Consider the following 19,486-nt stretch of genomic DNA (forward strand, 5'->3'; position numbering starts at 1 on the left):
ATTTCCCTACCTTAAGTTTTCCCATTCTAAAAATCTCTCAGGGGAGAAAGGTATATATAAAAAGATACTATTATGTATTTATTTTCTTAAAAAGTGAAATATACCCTTCTAAAAATAACACACTCCAAATGAAAAATATATATAGAAAGGTAAATTATTTTTTTAAAATAAAATAATACTATAGTCCAAAATGCATTAAAAATATAAATTGTAATACTTTTTCAAATACCTTTCTCCTTGGAGAAGTGTTTTTCATGAAAAGAAGACAAATATGGTAGTTATAAAATTTTCAATGGGAAGGTAAAGATACCTCTTCAAAATGAGAAAATGTATAATACATTCTCATATATCTCTCTCTTCGAAGAATGATTTTTCATGAAAAAAAGATAAATATGATAGTTAAATTAGTTTACCTCACCCCTTGGGGAATCAGAGATGCTCTTATATGTAAACCAAGTTAAGATAATTTAATCCAATTTTACTTTAGTCATGTCACCAAAATTTCATAAAATAAAGATAATACTCGGGATCCTACTTTATTCAGCATAGATTTTAAAAAATGTGAAGAAGTGTGATTCAAAATATGAGTTGAATAAAATGAGATTATGGCCATATTAAAATGACAAAATAAAACTCCTATTATTAAACGAAATGAGTTTTTAATACTCGGGATCCTACTTTAATATTTTTACAACTGATTTAACGACGGCTTAATTGCGAAAGTAGTTTGAATGTTGAAAATTCATTCTTCCTTAGTCCACGATAAAATGTCCTACTTTGAGTCGGCAAAGAGTTTATACGAAGAAATTTTTACAAGAATTTTTTTATAAAAAAAACGACTTTCTAGCTTGTTTTGTTTTGTCTTGTTTGAGAGCACAAGTTGTAGTAGTAATAAACGGCATTTACTGCACTAGACTTAAAAGACAGAATCCAAACTAATCTTGTAACATGCTAGTAGTAAAGATCCATTAAAAAGAAAGCAAAAAACCAGATCCTTCCTCTCTCTAAGACACGGAATGCCTCCCTTTCCTCGTCGGCGTCGATTTCGCCTCGTCGTGGATGCCCGAGCCGAGACTCTCCGATGAATCGGACCCGCTGTTCTCCGCCTGCGCCGCCTTGTTCGACCAAATCTTGGAGAAGATCCTCTTCGACATGATCAGACCCTTCACCTTGCTGATGGCTGCCCTGTCCGAGTTCCCGTTCATCTTGCTCTCCCCGTTGCTCCTCTCGTGCATCGCTCCGTTGCCCACCCTCAGGGAGGCCAGCTCGCCTCTCAGCGCTCTGAGCTCCTCCGATGAAGCAACAGCGTCCCAATCCTCGTCTGTGTTGGTCGTCTGCGACCGGGAGCTGCCGTAGGAGCTGGAGTTGAGGTCCTTGATTGCCTTGGGCAGGTCCGGGGTGCTGCTCCCGGAGGAAGCAGAAGCCCGGACTTGCTCGAAAAAGAGCACCTGCACCACCACGCGTAGAGGGAGCCTCTCGTTCTGCACGGCATGCATGCATGCCTCCGCGGAGAGCTTCTTGCAGTCCATCAACCGGCATAGCTTCTTCCGCTCACTCTTACTGATCCCGGAGTGCACCTGCGCCATCGTTCCACACAAGAATTTCAACAACTCGCTCTAATGTATCGAATCGCAACGAAGCGAAGGTTTTTTTTTAATGTTTACCTTGAGATATGTATCGACAGCGCGATATAGAGCATCGTGGGAAGGTCGTGGATAGCTCGAGACGAGCTCTGCAATCCCGGTGAAGGTAGCTAGTGGTAGATTAGGATCCTTTGCAATCTCAACAAGGTAGCCGTCGACGAGCTTTGCCACCATCAGCTTCGAAGCATCGGAGAGAATCCCGGGCCTAACGGGACTAGACATATCTTGAATCTCACCACAATCTTCCATCTCGGCCATGGAGTTCTTGTCTCGTGTCACGAATTCCTCGAGTATTTTTGTGACCACGTGGACATCGAACATTGTCTCTTCCCGGTCAGAAGCTCGGATCAACAGATCAGAGACGGAAGCCTCCTCCAACTGACGCCCTATACTTTTTGCCAGCTCCATCTTGACCGTCTCTCCCGAGTCAGCGGAGATGGACGCTTTCAACAGCTTGAGCAAGAAACTGCACGAGACGCTGCCCTTCTCCGCGGGCAACAGCCACACGATGGTGTCCAAGATGTTGCGATACTTGGCCAGATCATTCTGTTGGATTACGTTCTTGCCAGAGCCGGGTAGTTTACGGTAAGCATACGCTTTCAAAGCCTCTCCGATCACCTCACAAGATACAACCTGTTTGTTCTTAATAGTCATGATGATCTTCTTGAACAAATCTATGTCGAGCTCGCACAAGTCCTCGACCCACCAGTCATTCGGGACCATTTGGTTTCTGAGGGCGTCCCAGCTGGGGTCGTTCCCATTTTCCTCAGATATCTTCTTCCGGTTGTAAGTGTAGGACCAGTCCACCTTAGATACATGAACGGACGCCTTGGAAGCGATAGCATCGATGCACTGGCTGATTATCTTCGCTTCCTCACTCAACCGGGACGTGGATTTCACTGTCTGAACAACTATGATGGAGTCCTTCCAGCTCCTGAAAATCACCGAGTTGAGGAAAACATCGACCTTGTAGATGAGGTTGCCTTTCTCTACCGACTCATGCATCTCGAGATACTCAGCAGCACAACGGCTTGTAACAACGTTATAAGCATTTAGGGTTACAGTCATCCCGTAACAAAACTTGGCACATACTTCAAAGGCACTGGCGCCGCCTGGAATATCATCAATATTGACCTCATCGCCATTTCCATCATTACCCGAAGAAACCAACTTCTGTAACCGTGCACATTTAGAGAGAAGAGGAAACTGCACATTTCATTTTAGCCAAAAATCAGTATTGATGTCATAGTTATCTGTAATAGTAGTATGTAAAATAGATGATTGGCCGATAAATACAAGCATTAACGAATAAATTACAGACATAATTTCCATTCGCATATTCGTAAGATCACCATACCTTGTGAAGGTAGAACTTAACATCGCCAATGTGAACGATAATGTCGGTAGCCAACTCACTAGCCACATATCTGCAGACAAGAGTGTTTTAACATTAGGACATGCTTAAGTCGATCACCACCTTCACGAATACACTCACAAAAGGAAAGTGACTGTATCACGACGGTTCAAGAAGCCTTGGAGTACTATTAAAATAGTCTTAATCATTATTCGGTTTCATATGCATCAAATAATTCAGCTGTGTACGCATTTTCCAGAGATGGGTCGAGAGCTTCAGTTGAAAAGTTACATATTTTTGTCCTAAAAAATGGTCGAAAGCCATGAAATAAGTCCTGCCAATAAATCATTCAACTCAATAGGGACGAAGATAGAGCTTAAAACCTTGGGATACAGCCCATAAACAATCTTTTTCGAGTTGGCAAATGCACAAAATGACAGAAACATCAAAAAGAAAGAGTAGAGCTTCTCGGAGCAAGAACGCCGACTTAGACGAACATATTGCTGTGTACACATAAAAGGAGAGAGAGAGGCTGGAAATTGACCAACAACCATTATGATTTTACTAATCCGGTGATAGCGACTGAATTAGCTCAATGTTTCATACTTTCACCTTCCATCAAAAAGCTAAAAGATAGAAAGTGGAGACAGCAAAAAGATAACAGGAAAATACATATAATACAAAGCCAAACAATTGAAAAGAAATAAGAGATTCACATAAGTTCAGCAAGCATACAAAATCATTCAAAGGAAGATACAAACATCGAACATAAGAGGAAGACGGACAGAGATCTAACCTGACACAGTTCCCATCGGTCTGAAACATATCAGGCTTGGATCCAAGCTTCATAAACTTCATCTTGCCAGACTTGAAGATCTATTCTCACCCAAATACTTGAAGAAAAACGGGGAAAGAACACCACAATGCTTCCACACTACTCAACTGAATACAGCAAAATGCACTAGGCCGGATTGACTTTCGAGCATTTCCAACGATCCGACAGGGCTTGAATCGAGGAGAGAATCCCTGGAAATGGATAAATGCAGGAGTGGGGACCAATTTTCTCAATATAGCCAATTTCTTGAAGTTCTAGAGGGGAAAAAGTGATGGGATCTAAAAGAGGCGAAAAAGATAAATGCTTCGTGCGACCGAATCTTGACAACCAACCGGGCAAGAAGCAACTTTTTATTCACTTTCTAGAGAGAGGATATGGAATGGGGGTTTAATACAGATTCAGAGTTTTTAAAGAAATGGATCACTTGAATGGGAAGAGAGCTACACAGGAGGCTGTTTCCTTGGTCGGCGGCAGAGCCCACGGAGTCCGGAAGCACCTAGTCAGCAAAGGAGACATCACCAACAGGCTTACACACTAAATTATTCCCCAAAACCAGAGATAGCTGCCACTAACACCCAATCTAACTCCACCCAGCCACCCTCCTACTATTTCTTTATCTTTCACTTTCCCTCTCTCTCTCTCTCCCTATTTCTTTAATCAGCATAAAGATATACAGGCAAAAATATGCATAAACAAACAACAAGGGACCCTAGTGCTCATAAAAGGCTTCAAGTTCCAAATCTCATAAAGAAATTTAAAAAAACATAAAACATGTGCACTATAATTACTGTGACAGTTCAAAACCTGCAACGGAAAACAGCATCTCGGTATCAGATGAATCAACCACCAAAACGGTAGACAATGAGCATCTCTCCTTATAGATTTCACTGAGGCTGTAATTATAAAAAATGGAAGATCGCTTAGTACATAGGTTTTCTTGAACAATACTACTCTATTAATGATAAATCAATGCACCAGAATAATCTCAGGAACAGAAGAAATCAGAAGGCCATCAACCATGTGGTGTGAAAATCATGCAAGAATCCAAAATATACTAAATTAAATAAATTTCAAGAATGAAGTCAACAGACAGAACCCAAAAGGCACTCTCCATGTAAACCCCCAACAAAACCCAATGGTAGAAACACAAGAAACCCACCTCAAATAATGAATCAAATCAAAATGTGAAGCACACTCAGTATCTCCTTTTGGAATAAAGATGCGGTGGTTAGCAAATGTGAGGAGAAATAAATGAGGCCGCGTGCTGGAAACTGAGTTCTAGGCCGAAAAGATGAATCTTTTTAGCACAGACACCAAAAAAGAAAAGGAATCAAGAAAATGGAGATTTTCTTTTTACAGAAATGGGCTGGGAAATGCTCACTCCCAAAAGCAAAGATTTTGCTGGCTATGTGCTCACCAGTTTTGCTGGAATAAGCCTTTCTTCCCCAGAATTACCCTTTTTTCATTTATGAGCAAGGACAAAGTGAAAAGGTAAAGGTAAAAACCTCAACAGTAGTAGCCCACTCATATAAGAAACTCCACTTTTAAATGTTGAAATTTAAATCAAATGAGTTAATCTAATTTTATACTATTAAAATAGAGTCCAAGTGAAATAAGTTATTGAAATGGCCTTCATAATACTCTATGATATTAGAGTGATTGTTCACTTAAATAGTAAAGTTTTCAAAAATTTATGCTCCCTCTGTCTCACGTTATTTAATTTATGCTCCCTCTGTCTCACGTTATTTGAGGCATTTCTTTTCGGCACAAGATTAAAGAAAATTGTGTTTAATAAGTTAAATAAATTAGAAGAGAGAATAAAATAAGAGATAGAAACGAGAACAAAGTAAAAAAATGAAAAAGGCAATTGATCATGTGCATGCGCAGAATTTGAATGAAGAAGGCAAGCTATAAATGACTGCTCAGAAAATACTACTAGTGCTGTGAACGAGAAAGTATTTCTAGTCATAAAAACGACCACAAATGCAACTAAAGAGACATGACGATGGGAGCTTTGGGAAAGAAGATTTGATTCTTATTTCGGTTGTAGTAATTTGTATTGTCCTTTAGCTGAATTAGTTAGATTATTCTTTTACATTTTTTACTATCATATGCTTCATTAATTAAGTATATATTGCTTGGAAATCCATATATATTTGCAAGTTGTACTATTCTTTTTAACAAGTTCTCTTTTCATATGCTTCTTTTTATTTATAATAGACTGTTTCGAAGTGTTATAAATTTATAATGGAAATGCTTCTCAAGGAAGTCTAAGAGCATCCGCAGCGGTGCTCGCTGGGACGGACGGCGTCCGTGCCGCTGAGCAGGCGACGTGACGCGTTTCTATTGGCCAACGGATTATCCGTTGGAATTCTATTTTTTTAATTGAAATAATACCGAAAATAATACCAAAAATTAAAAAAAAATCAGATTCCCAAAAATATAGCAGTTTTATTATCGTTTTTTGGATTTTTTTTATAATTTTTTAAAACCCCAAAATCATCTATAAATACACACATTCAACATCCATTTTTCACATCAAATTATCTCTCATTCACCATTTTTCATACAACCTATCTACATCTTCTTTTCTTACTCAAACTCTCTCTAAAAATGGATTTCACCGATATCATGGCTGAAGTGGAGGGCGAAGAACGAGAATACTATGAACAATATCGTGCAGCCTATGAAGCCTATGTCGCCGCCACCACCCCCGTCCCTCCTCCTCGACCAACTAGATCAATTCGCCACTACATACCTCGTGACCGGGAGGGAGCCAATGAAAGGCTCGTTGCCGACTATTTTTCCGACCATCCGCGGTTTCCGGAAGATTACTTCTGGCACCGTTTTCGCATGTTAAAACGGTTGTTTATGCGTATTGTCAACACATTGTCCGCCCGTGTTGAATACTTTCAATCAAGTAGAGACGCAACCGGTCGGCAAAGTCTCTCGGCATTGTAGAAGTGTACTTGTGCCATCCGACAATTTGCTACTGGGCAATCGGCTTACCTCTTCGACGAGTATTTGCATGTGGGTGAGTCAACTGGAATCATATGCCTCAAAAATTTTTGGACAGCATTCGTTCTGCTTTCGGTGAGGAATTCCTTCGGGCACCCACCACCGAAGTTTGTCAACGGTTGCTTCATCTTCACGAAACAGTCCAGGGTTTTCTCAGTATGCTTGGCAGTATTGACTGCATGCATTGGAAGTGGAAGAATTGTCCGACTGCTTGGAGGGGGCAATACTTAAGCGGCCACAAAGGCGGCGGCCCAACGCTTATCCTTGAAGCGGTCGTCGACTACCGCCTACGGATTTGGCATGCATATTTCGGTGTTGCCGGGTCCAACAACGACTTGAACGTGCTCTATTCTTCACCACTCTTCAATGATGTTTTGAATGGTGTAGCACCGACGATTGACTTCATCGTCAACGGAAATGCATACCACATGAGTTACTATCTCGCCGATGGTATCTACCTAAGGTGGTCGACTTTCGTGAAGACGTTCAGCAATCCGCAAGACCCGAGACGGGTTCTTTTTGTGCAGCGTCAAGAGTCTGCTCGGAAAGACGTCGAAAGAGCTTTTGGGGTCCTTCAAGCCCGATTCAACATTGTGAAGGCCCGAGACGGGCCCACATCCATTCTCTTGTCAAAGAGTACGGATGTGGATGCTCTAATGAACACGGATATTATTACTCCTACTATGTTTGATCTAATTTAAATGTAACTTAACAATAAGGGTTCGTTTGATTAGATGAGTAGCAAATACAATTTTTTGAAGGGTTGTGTTGCTAACTTAATGTTTGTGGTAGTGTATATTATGCATAATGGAGTTTGGTTCGTTGAGTTGTGTTGGAACACGTGGGCAACATCAGTGTTTGGTTGGATTAGTTGGAAGCATGTTTTATTGGTTTGCATGACATATTTATCCCTAACACATTACATTAATTTCCAATTTGCCCTTTATCAAAAGTAGCATTTATAATTTGGATCTACCCCAAATTTTTCACTACCGCCTTCTCTAAAATATGCTTAGCAGTCCCGCCAAAAGGAGACGCCCAACACCTCTTGGCCGGCAAATAATTACCGTCGAGCACAAGCCGACGTCTTTGACTTGGCACACGACCAAGGTAAATTTGCTTACTAATTCTCGTTGCATTTTTGTATTGCTTAATCAGTCATCGTCGGCTCCAGCGTATGTTCATAAATCGTCACGCCTTCCAAAGTCGTTTATGATTCATTGTCGACTACTGATTACCTTGTGCTCCCTCTGCTATTACTTCAATTTTGTCACATTATTTTTGTTTTTTGTTGGAGATTTTGTAGTCTTAGATCAAATATTCTTGTGTGAATGATGTCTGACTCTCACATACTGCCGGAATCAAAAAGCCACAACCCAAATGGTTAGTTTATGCACTGCAATTAACATGAACTTTAAGGATTAGTAATTGATGAACCTTTTATTGTTGTGAAGGTGGTGTTATTCGTGGTAAATCTGGTGGACTGAAGCCCGACAGGTCTAGGCGCTCATGGTCTCCTCGTGAGGAGGAAGTCCTCATACTAGCATTGAAGGACCTTGTGACTAACCGTTGGAAGGCCGATAATGGGTTCCGAGCAGGATTCCTCACTCGCGTTGAAGAATTTGTCCGTCGAGAAATCCCTACAACAACTGTGAGAGCCCAACCTCATATTTCCTCCAAGATCAACACTTGGAAGAAATTCTACAATTCATTGAATATGATGCTTGACCGTAGCGGTGTTGGGTTAAACTCAGACGGCGACTGGAAGATAGAATGCAACGACGACCAGTGGGCTAAAAGTATCATTCTATCGGGCAAAAGTATCATTTTATCAGTTTTATGTCATTTTGTCACGTTAAAGTATCATTTTTCAGCTTATATGCAATTTCTCCAGCTAAACTATCATTTTTATAAGCTAACTGTCATTTTATCTTCTTAGATTATCATTTTATAAGGTAAAAGTATCATTTTATTAAACAAAAATGTCATTTTATACACCAAAAATACCTATCATTCTATCGGCTGAAAGTATCATTCTATCGGCTGAAAGTATCATTCTATAGGCTGAAAGTATCATTCTATCGGGCAAAAGTATCATTTTATCAGTTTTATGTCATTTTGTCACGTTAAAGTATCATTTTATCAGCTTATATGCAATTTCTCCTGCTAAACTATCATTTTTATAAGCTAACTGTCATTTTATCCGCTTAGATTATCATTTTATAAGGTAAAAGTATCATTTTATTAAACAAAAATGTCATTTTATACACCAAAAATACCTATCATTCTATCGGCTGAAAGTATCATTCTATCGGCTGAAAGTATCATTCTATAGGCTGAAAGTATCATTCTATCGGGCAAAAGTATCATTTTATCAGTTTTATGTCATTTTGTCACTTTAAAGTATCATTTTTCAGCTTATATGCAATTTCTCCAGCTAAACTATCATTTTTATAAGCTAACTGTCATTTTATCCGCTTAGATTATCATTTTATAAGGTAAAAGTATCATTTTATTAAACAAAAATGTCATTTTATACACCAAAAATACCTATCATTCTATCGGCTGAAAGGATCATTCTATCGGCTGAAATTATCATTCTATAGGCTGAAAGTAACAATCCTAATTACAATTGAACTGTAGAACCTGCACCAAATAAAACACCATATAATTCAAATCTAATCTCATTTGCATGTCTAATCAAATTGGGGGTCATTCATAGATGTTGCAGACAACAACCATCTACCCACGACGGAGAGCGTCGAGCTCGAATGTCTACGCAACAACAAAAATGGTTGGATTTACTGACCTGTATGGAGTTTTCTTTGCAGCTATGGCGTATTTGCTGCGTTTTTGCAGTGGCCTTCGAGCAACAATGAGGATGGAGAGAGAGGGTAAAAGGGGAAGAAGAGGGGGAGTCTTTTTCAAACAATGAAACTCTGTCTCACTAAACCTTCTTTTTTGGGGGTTAGAGTTACCAATTGAATATGGGTAGCTAACATTAATTTCAAACGGGCCGTGCTTTTTCAAACGGGCTTGATAAAAACAACAAATGCAAACAAACGATGGTTAGAAAGGTCCACGTCAGCATTTTCCATCCCTTTCCTACTCTACTCATCTAATCAAACGAGCCCTAATGGTAGAAGCCCAGCTTGATCTTCACGCTGTACACCCTAACGACAAATTTAAAACACTTTGGATTGGATGTTGGATTTGATCATTAGAAAATCACAACGGTCAAAAAAAAATCTTTTATCATGATCATATTTACTTTTCCAATGTATTATTCTTTCTTGTATGAATGAACACATGTATATTAATTATTACCATATATTTATGAAGTTAAACAAAATTCTGACTCATCCACGTATTATATTTCTAGGTGATAGTATTATTAAATATCTAATCTAATTAATAATTTTCATCAATTAATGTAGTAATTGTTTATTACCCTAGTTTGCTAAATTAGTAAATTTGGAGCTGTTGTGTGACTTGTGAGTTGTGACCATTTTAGTCAAAATTTATGGATGTTATTTTTTTACGATATACCATACATTATATTATATCATCAGTATAATTTATTAGGATATTCCTCCCACTAAAAATGAGTATTTTACGAACGGTATTGGTAGGGATATTCCTACAAATCCTAGACGTCAATAAAATAAATAAATTAGCATAAATAAAAGGTCAAAATACTGCACAATAAATTAATAAAAATAAATACTGCACAACTTATTAATCCCAAATCCAAGAAATTTTGGCTGTACAATAAATTAATAAAAATTGAAGGGAATAGATCTGAAGGTCAAGTCTTAAAATTTCAAACGATATCTGCAGATACATTTAATGTAGTTTGACTACATTATTCCTAATTCCCAATTTTATAAGTTAGCTACCCATACCACACCGCTAATGCATGTGACAATTAACTATAGTGATTTATGTGATTATGAGAACACTTATATTCAATATATTTTATTTATAAAGTAACTGTATATGCAGTAAAAATAATTATATAAAAAAATCATTTTTAGAATTTGAACTTATAAGTTATGCATTCATCTAGTAAGGGAGTCGTATGATATAAGTATTATAACTTCGATTAGAATGTGATAGCTCATGCATAGAATTTATAAACAATTGTATTACTGGACTCTATACTCAACAAATATTGTACATTGGTTATAGCTTAAGTATAATTACTTTTAAATTTAGTGTAAGGTAATTAATTATTAAGTTAATGTTAGAGTTCTCATGTTCCATAAAAAATATGATTATTTGAACGTTTGTTTATTACTAGTACTAATGATTTGGTGTAATTACTTTACAAGATTAGTGTAAGCACCATTAGGAATAAAAAAGACATATAGTACTATTAAATTTATGTAGCTTTTAATCTTATTAATCTGATAGCTAGCATTAAACTCGAAAGTTTAGGCTTAAATTTGTAAATTCTTAACTCAATTAATGCACTGTCCAAATAAATATGATCCAATATTCCATGGACTGAGACATTCATATGATTATCCACCAACAAACAATAAAGAAATAAAATAAATAAGTAGAATAATTCTGCATTTCTGCTTTAGGTTTACAGACAAAATTGAATTCGAAGTAGAGGTGACATTTAATAAAAAGGCTGTTATGCGTATGAACAGTCTAAAACAAATAGCTACAGTAGCAATAAGCACATAGCCTTTTCCTAACGTAATAGAAAAACACACATTCATTAATGTTTTTTTCAGGAAAATTCAAATAATTAATAAAAAAAATAGTATAAGTTTGATTACCAGGCAAATCATAGTCATAATCTCTACTTGAAGCCTATAGAAGAGTATTTGCAATTTTGCATACATAAATTAATATTAAGGTTGTGGAAAAAGGGTCAATCCTAATGTTTAATTCAGAAACATACCTAATTGTTTTTTAGGTAAGATCACAATTTTGTCGATTACTCAGGGCCCTTCATCTGTCTTTCCTATACGTGTCAATACACATCACAATTAAGTAATTAACAATAACATTTTTCAATCAACCAATTAATCACAATTAACATTAATATCTTCCAATCAAGTAGAAAGGTGCATTTAATTCCCAATCTAAGTAAGATAACACCTGAAATTCACAAGATATACAAATAAAAACAAACACACACAAGAAAACAGAAGTCTAACCCCAAGCAAAGAGGGGTCAATAACAAGGCACGAGCCATTACAGCGTACATCTTATTATGGCTGCACGGCGCCACCATCGCGGTCATCGCCATCTAATAACTCCCATGTTTTGTAAGTTTCTCGTTTCTTTAGGCCCATTTCATCAGTAAAAGCAGATAAAAATGGAACTTCATAAGAATTCCATCCTTGTGTCCTTTCACTGAGTCAGCAGCTTCGAATCACACGCGACTATCTTGACAGACCCGACAGTTTCCTGGCCTTCCTCACTCTTGATCTGAGCATTTTGTACGATGAAGGTCCAGACGTTGTCGCAGAATCTGTAGGTGTGAAGATGCCCCTGTAAAACATGACGAACGTCACAAATGGAAAACTGTACTGCATGTACCCATACTTTAACATCAGCAGTTTTAGATTTTTAGTTCCATAAGAAAGAAGACACAGACACCAAGTTGTTGGACAAAAATCCATATAACATATATATATGGCCACGGTGTAACAATCATCAAACTGGAACACACTACAAAACTGGAATCATCCCTTATACGTTAAAGCTATAAAGCTCGTCAGGATGGACTGCTCAAGTTTAGTAACCTAATTCATTGCAATCTATGGTGGTGCCAAGTTTTGTACTGCTGACCACAACAATGATAGCAATGTACTAAGAAAATATGTTAGAAATTCCGAACCCAGGCCGTCAACAACACTAAAAATCATCAATCAAAATAGAGAGTTTGTAGACAACTGACCAAATAAGAAAAAATTGCAATTTCAGTACAATACTTAATTTAGGACTACTGGAAGGAAAAGTAGTTCGAAGACAAGAAAACTATAACATGGATAGGTTTCAGGCAGATGGTTTCAACTTATACTGAACACAGCAAAAAACAGAAATTATACAAGAACTGAAAACATCACTGAAGACAAATTTGACAAGAAAAGTTCAGTGGTCATTGGATAAATTGAAAAACAGCTACTGGCCAAATAATTTCAAAAAGCAAAATCACTTCTCAGAAGATTCAGCCTATGATACATGTTTCTTTAAAACCTACGTAGCTCAAGTCTTTTCAGAACAACAATAATTTCCTAAAATAACAAAAACTGATGCAAAAGTTTATAGGCAGGGATAATGTTAGATTCTTGAGATATCCATAACAGAATGTAAAGCAAATCAGAAGAAAATATGAGACTAGAAAATGAGAAAATACGGACTCCAAAAAAAGGGGGCAAAAGACAGAAAAAGTAGAGTGAACTACATAAATAGTTCCTGATCTTTCGGGAATGAATTAATTTAGTCCATGGATTTTAAAAATAGCATGGGATATCCCTGAAATTAGGGTGTAATCACATTTTTGGTATTTTTTTCACTTTTTTTTACATATTTTGGGACTGAAATGCCCTACAAGGCATGAAGGGCATTTATGTACATTTATAATTGTGTCAGTTTTTAATAATTGAGCACCCCCCCTTCAACGTCACTTCTTCTTTATGTTTTTCATTCTATGAATTCTAAAAAATACATGGCAATTGGAAAAATACAATTGTTCATTATAGAACAAATAAGGCCGGCAACTAAATATACATGGCAATTGGAAAAATACAATTACTCATTATAGAACAAACAGTCAAACACACTCGAGATATTCGTAATTTTGCTTTAAAAACAATAACATAACCAAATCAGTCCCGGGGATTTGCAAAACCTGTAATCATGGATTAATAATAAATGTATTTTGTCCTAATTAAATTTGCTTGTGTGTTTCTTCAATCAAAATGTGATAAAGTCAAAATAGGAAAGTGATCAATCACAAATAATACGGAATTGCAGTTGCATAATTTTAGGCTTAGGTTTTGAAGAAGAAGATGGAAGTAAGGAGAGAGAAAGTCATAGAATAAAAAACGTAAAGAAGAAGTGCCGTGGAAGGGGGTGGCGCTCAATCATTAACAACTGACATTAAATGCACATAAATTCCCTTCATGTCTTGGAGGGTATTTCAGAAGCAAAATATGTCAAAAAAGTGAAAAAGTACCAAAAATATGATTACACCCTAATTTCAGGGATGTCCCATGCTATTTTTAAAGTCCATGGACTAATTTTGTTCATTCCCGAAAGATCATGGACTATTTATGTAGTTCACTCGAAAAAGTAAGCCCAAGCAAAGGTGCAACTGTGATGCTCCCTAGGAGGTAAAATTATTTACTTGTTCTCTCAGGACTAATTCTGCAAGAATAGTTCAAGAAAGACGCACAAACTCAATGAACTAAATCGACAAGTAGGCAACTGTGTTAACAGGTTGTACTGGTAATGCCAAATTCAACATTTATCTCCATCAAAACCTAGTCATTGACCTATTTTAACGTGTTATATAAATGTTAGCTTGTTATGCTTACGATTGTAATGACGGGAGTTTGTTTAACTCATATAGAATAAAGATTGTTAAACACAACTCTTACTTCTGATTTCCTATCCACCATTCTCACTTTTGATCCCTCATCATGCCAAAAAGAGAAGACCAGCATTTTAAATCAAGTTTGATCAACAATTCAACAAAGTTTGAGTCTTCAATATAAGGTTATATGATATGGTTTATAAAACCTGCACTCCTGACCCAGAAAACTAGAGGAGCAACATAACTGAACAGCTTCCTGCTCCTACTAGATCTAGGGGAGAGTACACAGAATCAGCTCATTCTTGAATCTTGATAGATTAGCAAAACTCAGAATCATTGTTCAAATTTCATGTTCTAACCAAATTCTCGACACAAAATGTTTATGATCTTATAAACAACTATACTCTTATGAAACCCTTCAAGCATGGACATCCACATTGAAAATAAAGATACACAAGGGAAAGCTATGCGAGAATTAAACCAACAAGTTTAGCTTAAAAAATAGATGAAAACACAGACACACAAACATCACAAAATCAACTCCTCCCATCAATAACCCAGCTTCAATTATAATGTCAGAATAACAAAGGGATGGATATTGGAAAGACTTAACGAAACTCGTCTGTTCTACCTTAATGGAAACCTTGTTCTTGACCTCATTTTCCAGAGCGTCTGTCATTGACTGCAATCATGGGGGCAAAAATACAAAAAGAAATATTTAGTCAATGACATGCATAAGGATGCATTGTGTCGATGTGCACAAAGTCACAAACACATATTTATATCCCTTTACCTCGACCATCTGATAATAAATGTCACCATTATACAATCATGGAGGGCAGGAGGAAAATTTTACCAAACATATCAACCATTTACCTTGAAGCCTATTCCTGAATATTTTAAGTTCACAAATCAATACCATTTGTACACTTTTCCAGTCTTAGATTCGATTGGTAGGAAAGTGTTCCATTTGTGTGACAATTTCCATGAGGCCAGAGTTTGAACAGATCTTTTCCACTCTAGCACATTAATGTAAATTTTCCTTTTATAATTTCCATCTTCACTCTCTCAACATACAACTCTAATCCAAATCGGGATCCAATTATTACTCCGTCATTTATTAACTTCAGCCTTTCATTGATATTTTCCAACTTCGCGTCACAAATTTACAATACAATCATCGGTTTCTCCAAATCAATACAAATAATCTCTAGACACAAGCATAACGCATTGTAGGTGAATTATAATTAGCAGAAATTGAACCACTAATCACAGCGAAAATAAGAACCTTGTCGAATTGGATAAGAACTTGAATGGCGAGTTCTGGGCTCAGCACTCCACTAGAAACCATCTGATCCAGAGTTTCCGTCAAGCACATCCCGATCGTGGATCTCCTGTACAGCTCGAAAGTCGCCATTTTCCCCTAACGATACCACTGTCCCTACACAAGATGTAAAATTAATGTTAACGAAACTGGCAAATTCACACACGCAAACCGTCCAAATTAAATTAAAGAAAAAATCAAGCATACAGAAACTTGATTTTTCGGATGATTTTGATCGATGATTGTTTGGATAATGTAGAAGAGTTCTGTGAGGGCGTCGATGCAGAGTGATGGAAAGTAGAGAGAGAAAGAGAGGGAGGAGAATTGGGGCTTTTTATACCCTATATTTTGTAGTTGAAGGATTATATAGACGCGTGCTTTAAACAGGAAGAAAGACGATAATGCCCTTTATTTTGTAACACGATTTTACAATAACACGACTTCTAAAGTAGTCGTGCAATACGTCCATTCAAATCGCATAATAATATGCATTTTTTATTAGGTATAAGTTTTAATACATAATTTATAAAATAAGAGAGAAATAGAAAGAAAAAATAATTAAAATATTATTAGTAAAGTATGAGTAAGAAAAGAGTTTCAAAATTTAGAAAGCGCATATTCTTGTAGAACGGACTAAAAAGGAAAGAGTCATACTATTGTTGGACAGAAACACAGTAGTACTAAGTACTAGAGTAGCAAATAATGAAAACAAACTACTCCATTGGTACCAGCCTAAGTGAGACGTATTCCTTTTTGGTACGTCCCAACCTAGGTGAGACGTTTCTTTTTTTGGCAACAATCAACTCACTTCTCTCTCTTACTTTATTCTCTCTTTCTCTTTCTTACTTTTTCATCTCTCTTACTTTATTATCTCTTTTTCTTTTTTACTTTATCCTCTCTTTTACTTTTTTCTTTCTTTCTCTTTCTTACTTTACCATCTCTTAGAGCATCAGTAGTGGGGCGCCCTATAGCCCGCCCTATACTCCGCCACGTCAACATTTTATCCTCCTATCCATCCACCTGCAGTGGGGCGCCCTATATAGCCCGCTCTATAATTTTAACTCCTATTTTGATTTGTTTTTTTATCTTTTATGTTTGCAAATATATCAATTAGCAAGAATAAATATAAAAATACCACAAATTAAAGGCAAATCCTATTGTCATTATTTATTTTTTATATTTTATGCTTGTAAATATGGTAAATCGTCGGAATTCATTATTGAATTTAGAGAGAAATTGAGATGGAGAATAGAGTGGAGTGAAAGGTGAGAAATGAAGTAAAACAAATTGGTGATATATATAAGAAAATATATATAAAAAATGAAAATGTGTGCATCGTCCGGACCTATCTTCCTTACCCCCGCAATGGTGCGGAGGATAGGCCGGAGGATGCAAAAAATGGTTCATCGTCCGCAGAGGATGCATAGGGCGGAGGAAGGAAATCCCATAGGGCGGAGGAAAGAAATCGCATAGGGCGTGGAGTTGCAGTGGCGCCCTAAGGCGCGGCCGATGCATCGGGCGGGCTTTAGGGCGCCCCACTGTGGATGCTCTTACTTTACTATTAATAATTTAATTCACTAAACACCACTACCCAAATTCCTGTGTTAAAATAGAAACGTCTTGCTTAGGCCGGGGCGGATGAAGTACTAAGTAGAAAAATACTACTCCAGTCGTCCACAATAGTAGAATCATTTCATTTTATGCCATCATTTTAGAAAAATGATAATCAACAGTTAAAGTAGAGAAAGAGTAAAGTAGAAAATAATAATATAGATAGAAGTCTTCTCTATATTATAATATCTCTTATTTTACTTTTTATTTTCGTGAAATAGATTGTTCAATTATAATAAGATGAAATCGTGTACCATTGTTTTTTATTAACCATGGAAGTTCAATACACAAGAATTACAATGAATTTTGTCCACTGATCGGTCCTTTGAAAATAAACCAATTGAAATGGATAAAGTGCATTTAATTACAACCAAATTACAAAACCCAACATGGTTAAGTAGTCAGTACACCCTATAATAGATATTTAGTCGTATGAGTTCAAGATGATATAAGATCATACAATTTCAAGTGTGATTCAACATAATCCATCCCTACAAGGAAACCCTTAAAATGGACATGATTACATTTAAAAACTAGTAAAACCACTTAAAAATTAAGTGTGATTCAACATAATCCATCCCTACAAGGAAACCCTTAAAATGGACATGATTACATTTAAAAACTAGTAAAACCACTTAAAAATTAGAGTTATGGTCTTAACTATGTATGAGAAGATGTTCAGTTATGGAGTACTATTCAAATTTTAGATCATATAGATTTAAGCACTTACAGATATAATCGTATCAACGCCAAATGAGATGATGCTTCGAAATGACTTTCTATCTTTTAAGCTTCAAATGGTGCCCATAAGTATGATATGGACTTTCTTTTCTTTTATTTTATGATTAAATGAATATAAATTTAAAGGGCATGCCACCAAAGGACTCAAATCTAAGACTTTTGGACTCGTGTATTATCTTTCTATCACTTGATCAACTCACACACACGAGATATAGACTTACTTGTTCCAAGCATGATGGTGATCAAAGTTTCAAAGCTAAAAAGTTAGTTGTGGTCTTTCAAGCTTCAAAGGATTGCTTGGTCTTTCAAGCTTCAGATCAGATATTGCTAACCTTAAATGATATTCGATAGATATGATCTTAAATTATAGTAGTATCTTTTAATTTTAAGGTAATCTATAAAATTAAAATATATTTTAGCAAATGCAACACAACCATCTTTTCTAATTTATATTTTCTCTATCAAATCTACTCCCTCTGTTCCCTCATAGTTGAGTCATTTTTCCATTTCGAGAAATTCCCCCATAGTTAAGTCATTTCCATATATAATACTACATCCGTTCCATGTTAATAGAGTCATTTTTCTATTTTGGAAAGTTCCAAATTAATTGAGTCATTTCTATTTTTGGCAAAAAGTAATTCTCCTTTGTACGTTATTCTCTCTCCATCTCTCTTACTTTACTCTCTCTTACTTTTTCCACCATCCATTTAACACACTACTCTTAAACTCCGTGTCGAAAAGAAATGCTTCTATTAACAAGGAACGAAGGGAGTAACTTTTTTCTCTTTGTTACTTTACTCTCTCTTATATTATTTTCTTTACTTTATGGCTTCAGCAGTGCCTAAAGCCCGCCCTATGCACCGCCATTTCAGCATTTTATCCTCATACCCTTCCACGTGCAGTGGGGCGCCCTATAGGTTTTGCTATTGTTTTGTTAATTAATTTAAAAAATTTCAAATATATAAATGCAAACTAATTAAAAAACACAACGATTAAATGAAAAACGACAAATACTACATTGATTAAAAAAAGTTACACGGGTTAGAAATAAAAAAAAAGTTCTACTCTACAAAATTCCCAACTTCCGTCGCAGCTCATCGAATCAACCCCTGGAGGTATTCGGCTCTGACCAGATCCGTATACTTCATGAGGGCGTTGTGCATGTCCAACAACGTCCGCGCCATCGAGGCCGTTGCCAACTCCGAGTAGGCAAGTGCCGTTGGGGTAGGGGTCGGGGTCGGGGATCGGCGATGGGGAGGCGGCTTGCGAGGAGGATGTCGCCTCCGCCTTCCCCTTGTTCTTCACAGCCTTGACGCCTATGGGACGCCGGGAGGACATCGGTGTGGCGGAACTCTCTTCCTCCGTGTACGTCCGGTTGAGGTCCACCGGACGAGTT

At 36.9% G+C, this 19,486-nt stretch overlaps 3 protein-coding genes across 8 annotated transcripts; 1 reads left to right on the top strand and 2 right to left on the bottom strand.

Moving 5' to 3' along the window:
• Positions 1 to 880: 880 nt before the first annotated feature.
• LOC121757243 (BTB/POZ domain-containing protein NPY2-like) lies at positions 881 to 5,295 on the bottom strand. Of its 5 annotated transcripts, none has more exons than XM_042152762.1 (6): positions 5,250 to 5,295; positions 4,637 to 4,725; positions 3,794 to 4,328; positions 3,001 to 3,070; positions 1,665 to 2,849; positions 881 to 1,577 (listed from the first exon to the last, which is right to left on the bottom strand). In XM_042152762.1, exons 3-6 carry the CDS (start codon positions 3,853 to 3,855, stop codon positions 1,005 to 1,007), a joined length of 1,890 nt encoding a protein of 629 aa, XP_042008696.1. In that variant the 5' UTR covers positions 3,856 to 4,328; positions 4,637 to 4,725; positions 5,250 to 5,295; the 3' UTR covers positions 881 to 1,004. The 5 variants fall into 5 exon arrangements, with proteins under 5 accessions (XP_042008696.1, XP_042008697.1, XP_042008694.1 ...); XM_042152763.1 differs by having other exon boundaries at positions 3,794 to 4,023; positions 5,250 to 5,289; XM_042152760.1 differs by lacking the exon at positions 5,250 to 5,295 and adding an exon at positions 4,992 to 5,243 and having other exon boundaries at positions 3,794 to 4,023.
• Positions 5,296 to 7,954: 2,659 nt separating this feature from the next.
• LOC121757864 lies at positions 7,955 to 9,748 on the top strand. Its single transcript, XM_042153333.1, has 3 exons — positions 7,955 to 8,233; positions 8,305 to 8,638; positions 9,682 to 9,748. Exons 1-3 carry the CDS (start codon positions 8,182 to 8,184, stop codon positions 9,746 to 9,748), a joined length of 453 nt encoding a protein of 150 aa, XP_042009267.1. The 5' UTR covers positions 7,955 to 8,181.
• Positions 9,749 to 11,876: 2,128 nt separating this feature from the next.
• On the bottom strand, positions 11,877 to 16,065 carry LOC121756929 (transcription initiation factor IIA subunit 2-like). 2 transcript variants are annotated; one of them, XM_042152365.1, is made up of 4 exons: positions 15,946 to 16,065; positions 15,703 to 15,855; positions 15,046 to 15,096; positions 11,877 to 12,364 (listed from the first exon to the last, which is right to left on the bottom strand). In XM_042152365.1, exons 2-4 carry the CDS (start codon positions 15,829 to 15,831, stop codon positions 12,224 to 12,226), a joined length of 321 nt encoding a protein of 106 aa, XP_042008299.1. In that variant the 5' UTR covers positions 15,832 to 15,855; positions 15,946 to 16,065; the 3' UTR covers positions 11,877 to 12,223. The 2 variants fall into 2 exon arrangements, with proteins under 2 accessions (XP_042008299.1, XP_042008298.1); XM_042152364.1 differs by having other exon boundaries at positions 15,703 to 15,849; positions 15,946 to 16,058.
• Positions 16,066 to 19,486: the final 3,421 nt, after the last annotated feature.

The sequence above is a fragment of the Salvia splendens genome, chromosome 12 (assembly GCF_004379255.2).
Source record: "Salvia splendens isolate huo1 chromosome 12, SspV2, whole genome shotgun sequence".
In the NCBI taxonomy this organism is placed as follows: domain Eukaryota; kingdom Viridiplantae; phylum Streptophyta; class Magnoliopsida; order Lamiales; family Lamiaceae; genus Salvia; species Salvia splendens.

Excerpts from the sequence above, each read along its gene's own strand:
- LOC121756929 (XM_042152365.1), bottom strand. The coding sequence starts at position 15,831 with ATGGCGACTTTCGAGCTGTACAGGAGATCCACGATCGGGATGTGCTTG. Across the intron at positions 15,097-15,702 it reads TTCTTATCCAATTCGACAAG|TCAATGACAGACGCTCTGGA; the intron begins GTTCTTATTTTC and ends CCATGATTGCAG. Across the intron at positions 12,365-15,045 it reads AGAACAAGGTTTCCATTAAG|GGGCATCTTCACACCTACAG; the intron begins GTAGAACAGACG and ends CATGTTTTACAG.
- LOC121757864 (XM_042153333.1), top strand. The coding sequence starts at position 8,182 with ATGATGTCTGACTCTCACATACTGCCGGAATCAAAAAGCCACAACCCA. Across the intron at positions 8,234-8,304 it reads AAAAAGCCACAACCCAAATG|GTGGTGTTATTCGTGGTAAA; the intron begins GTTAGTTTATGC and ends ATTGTTGTGAAG. Across the intron at positions 8,639-9,681 it reads ATAGAATGCAACGACGACCA|CTATGGCGTATTTGCTGCGT; the intron begins GTGGGCTAAAAG and ends TTTTCTTTGCAG.
- LOC121757243 (XM_042152762.1), bottom strand. The coding sequence starts at position 3,855 with ATGAAGTTTATGAAGCTTGGATCCAAGCCTGATATGTTTCAGACCGAT. Across the intron at positions 3,071-3,793 it reads ACCGATGGGAACTGTGTCAG|ATATGTGGCTAGTGAGTTGG; the intron begins GTTAGATCTCTG and ends TCTTGTCTGCAG. Across the intron at positions 2,850-3,000 it reads TTAAGTTCTACCTTCACAAG|TTTCCTCTTCTCTCTAAATG; the intron begins GTATGGTGATCT and ends TGAAATGTGCAG.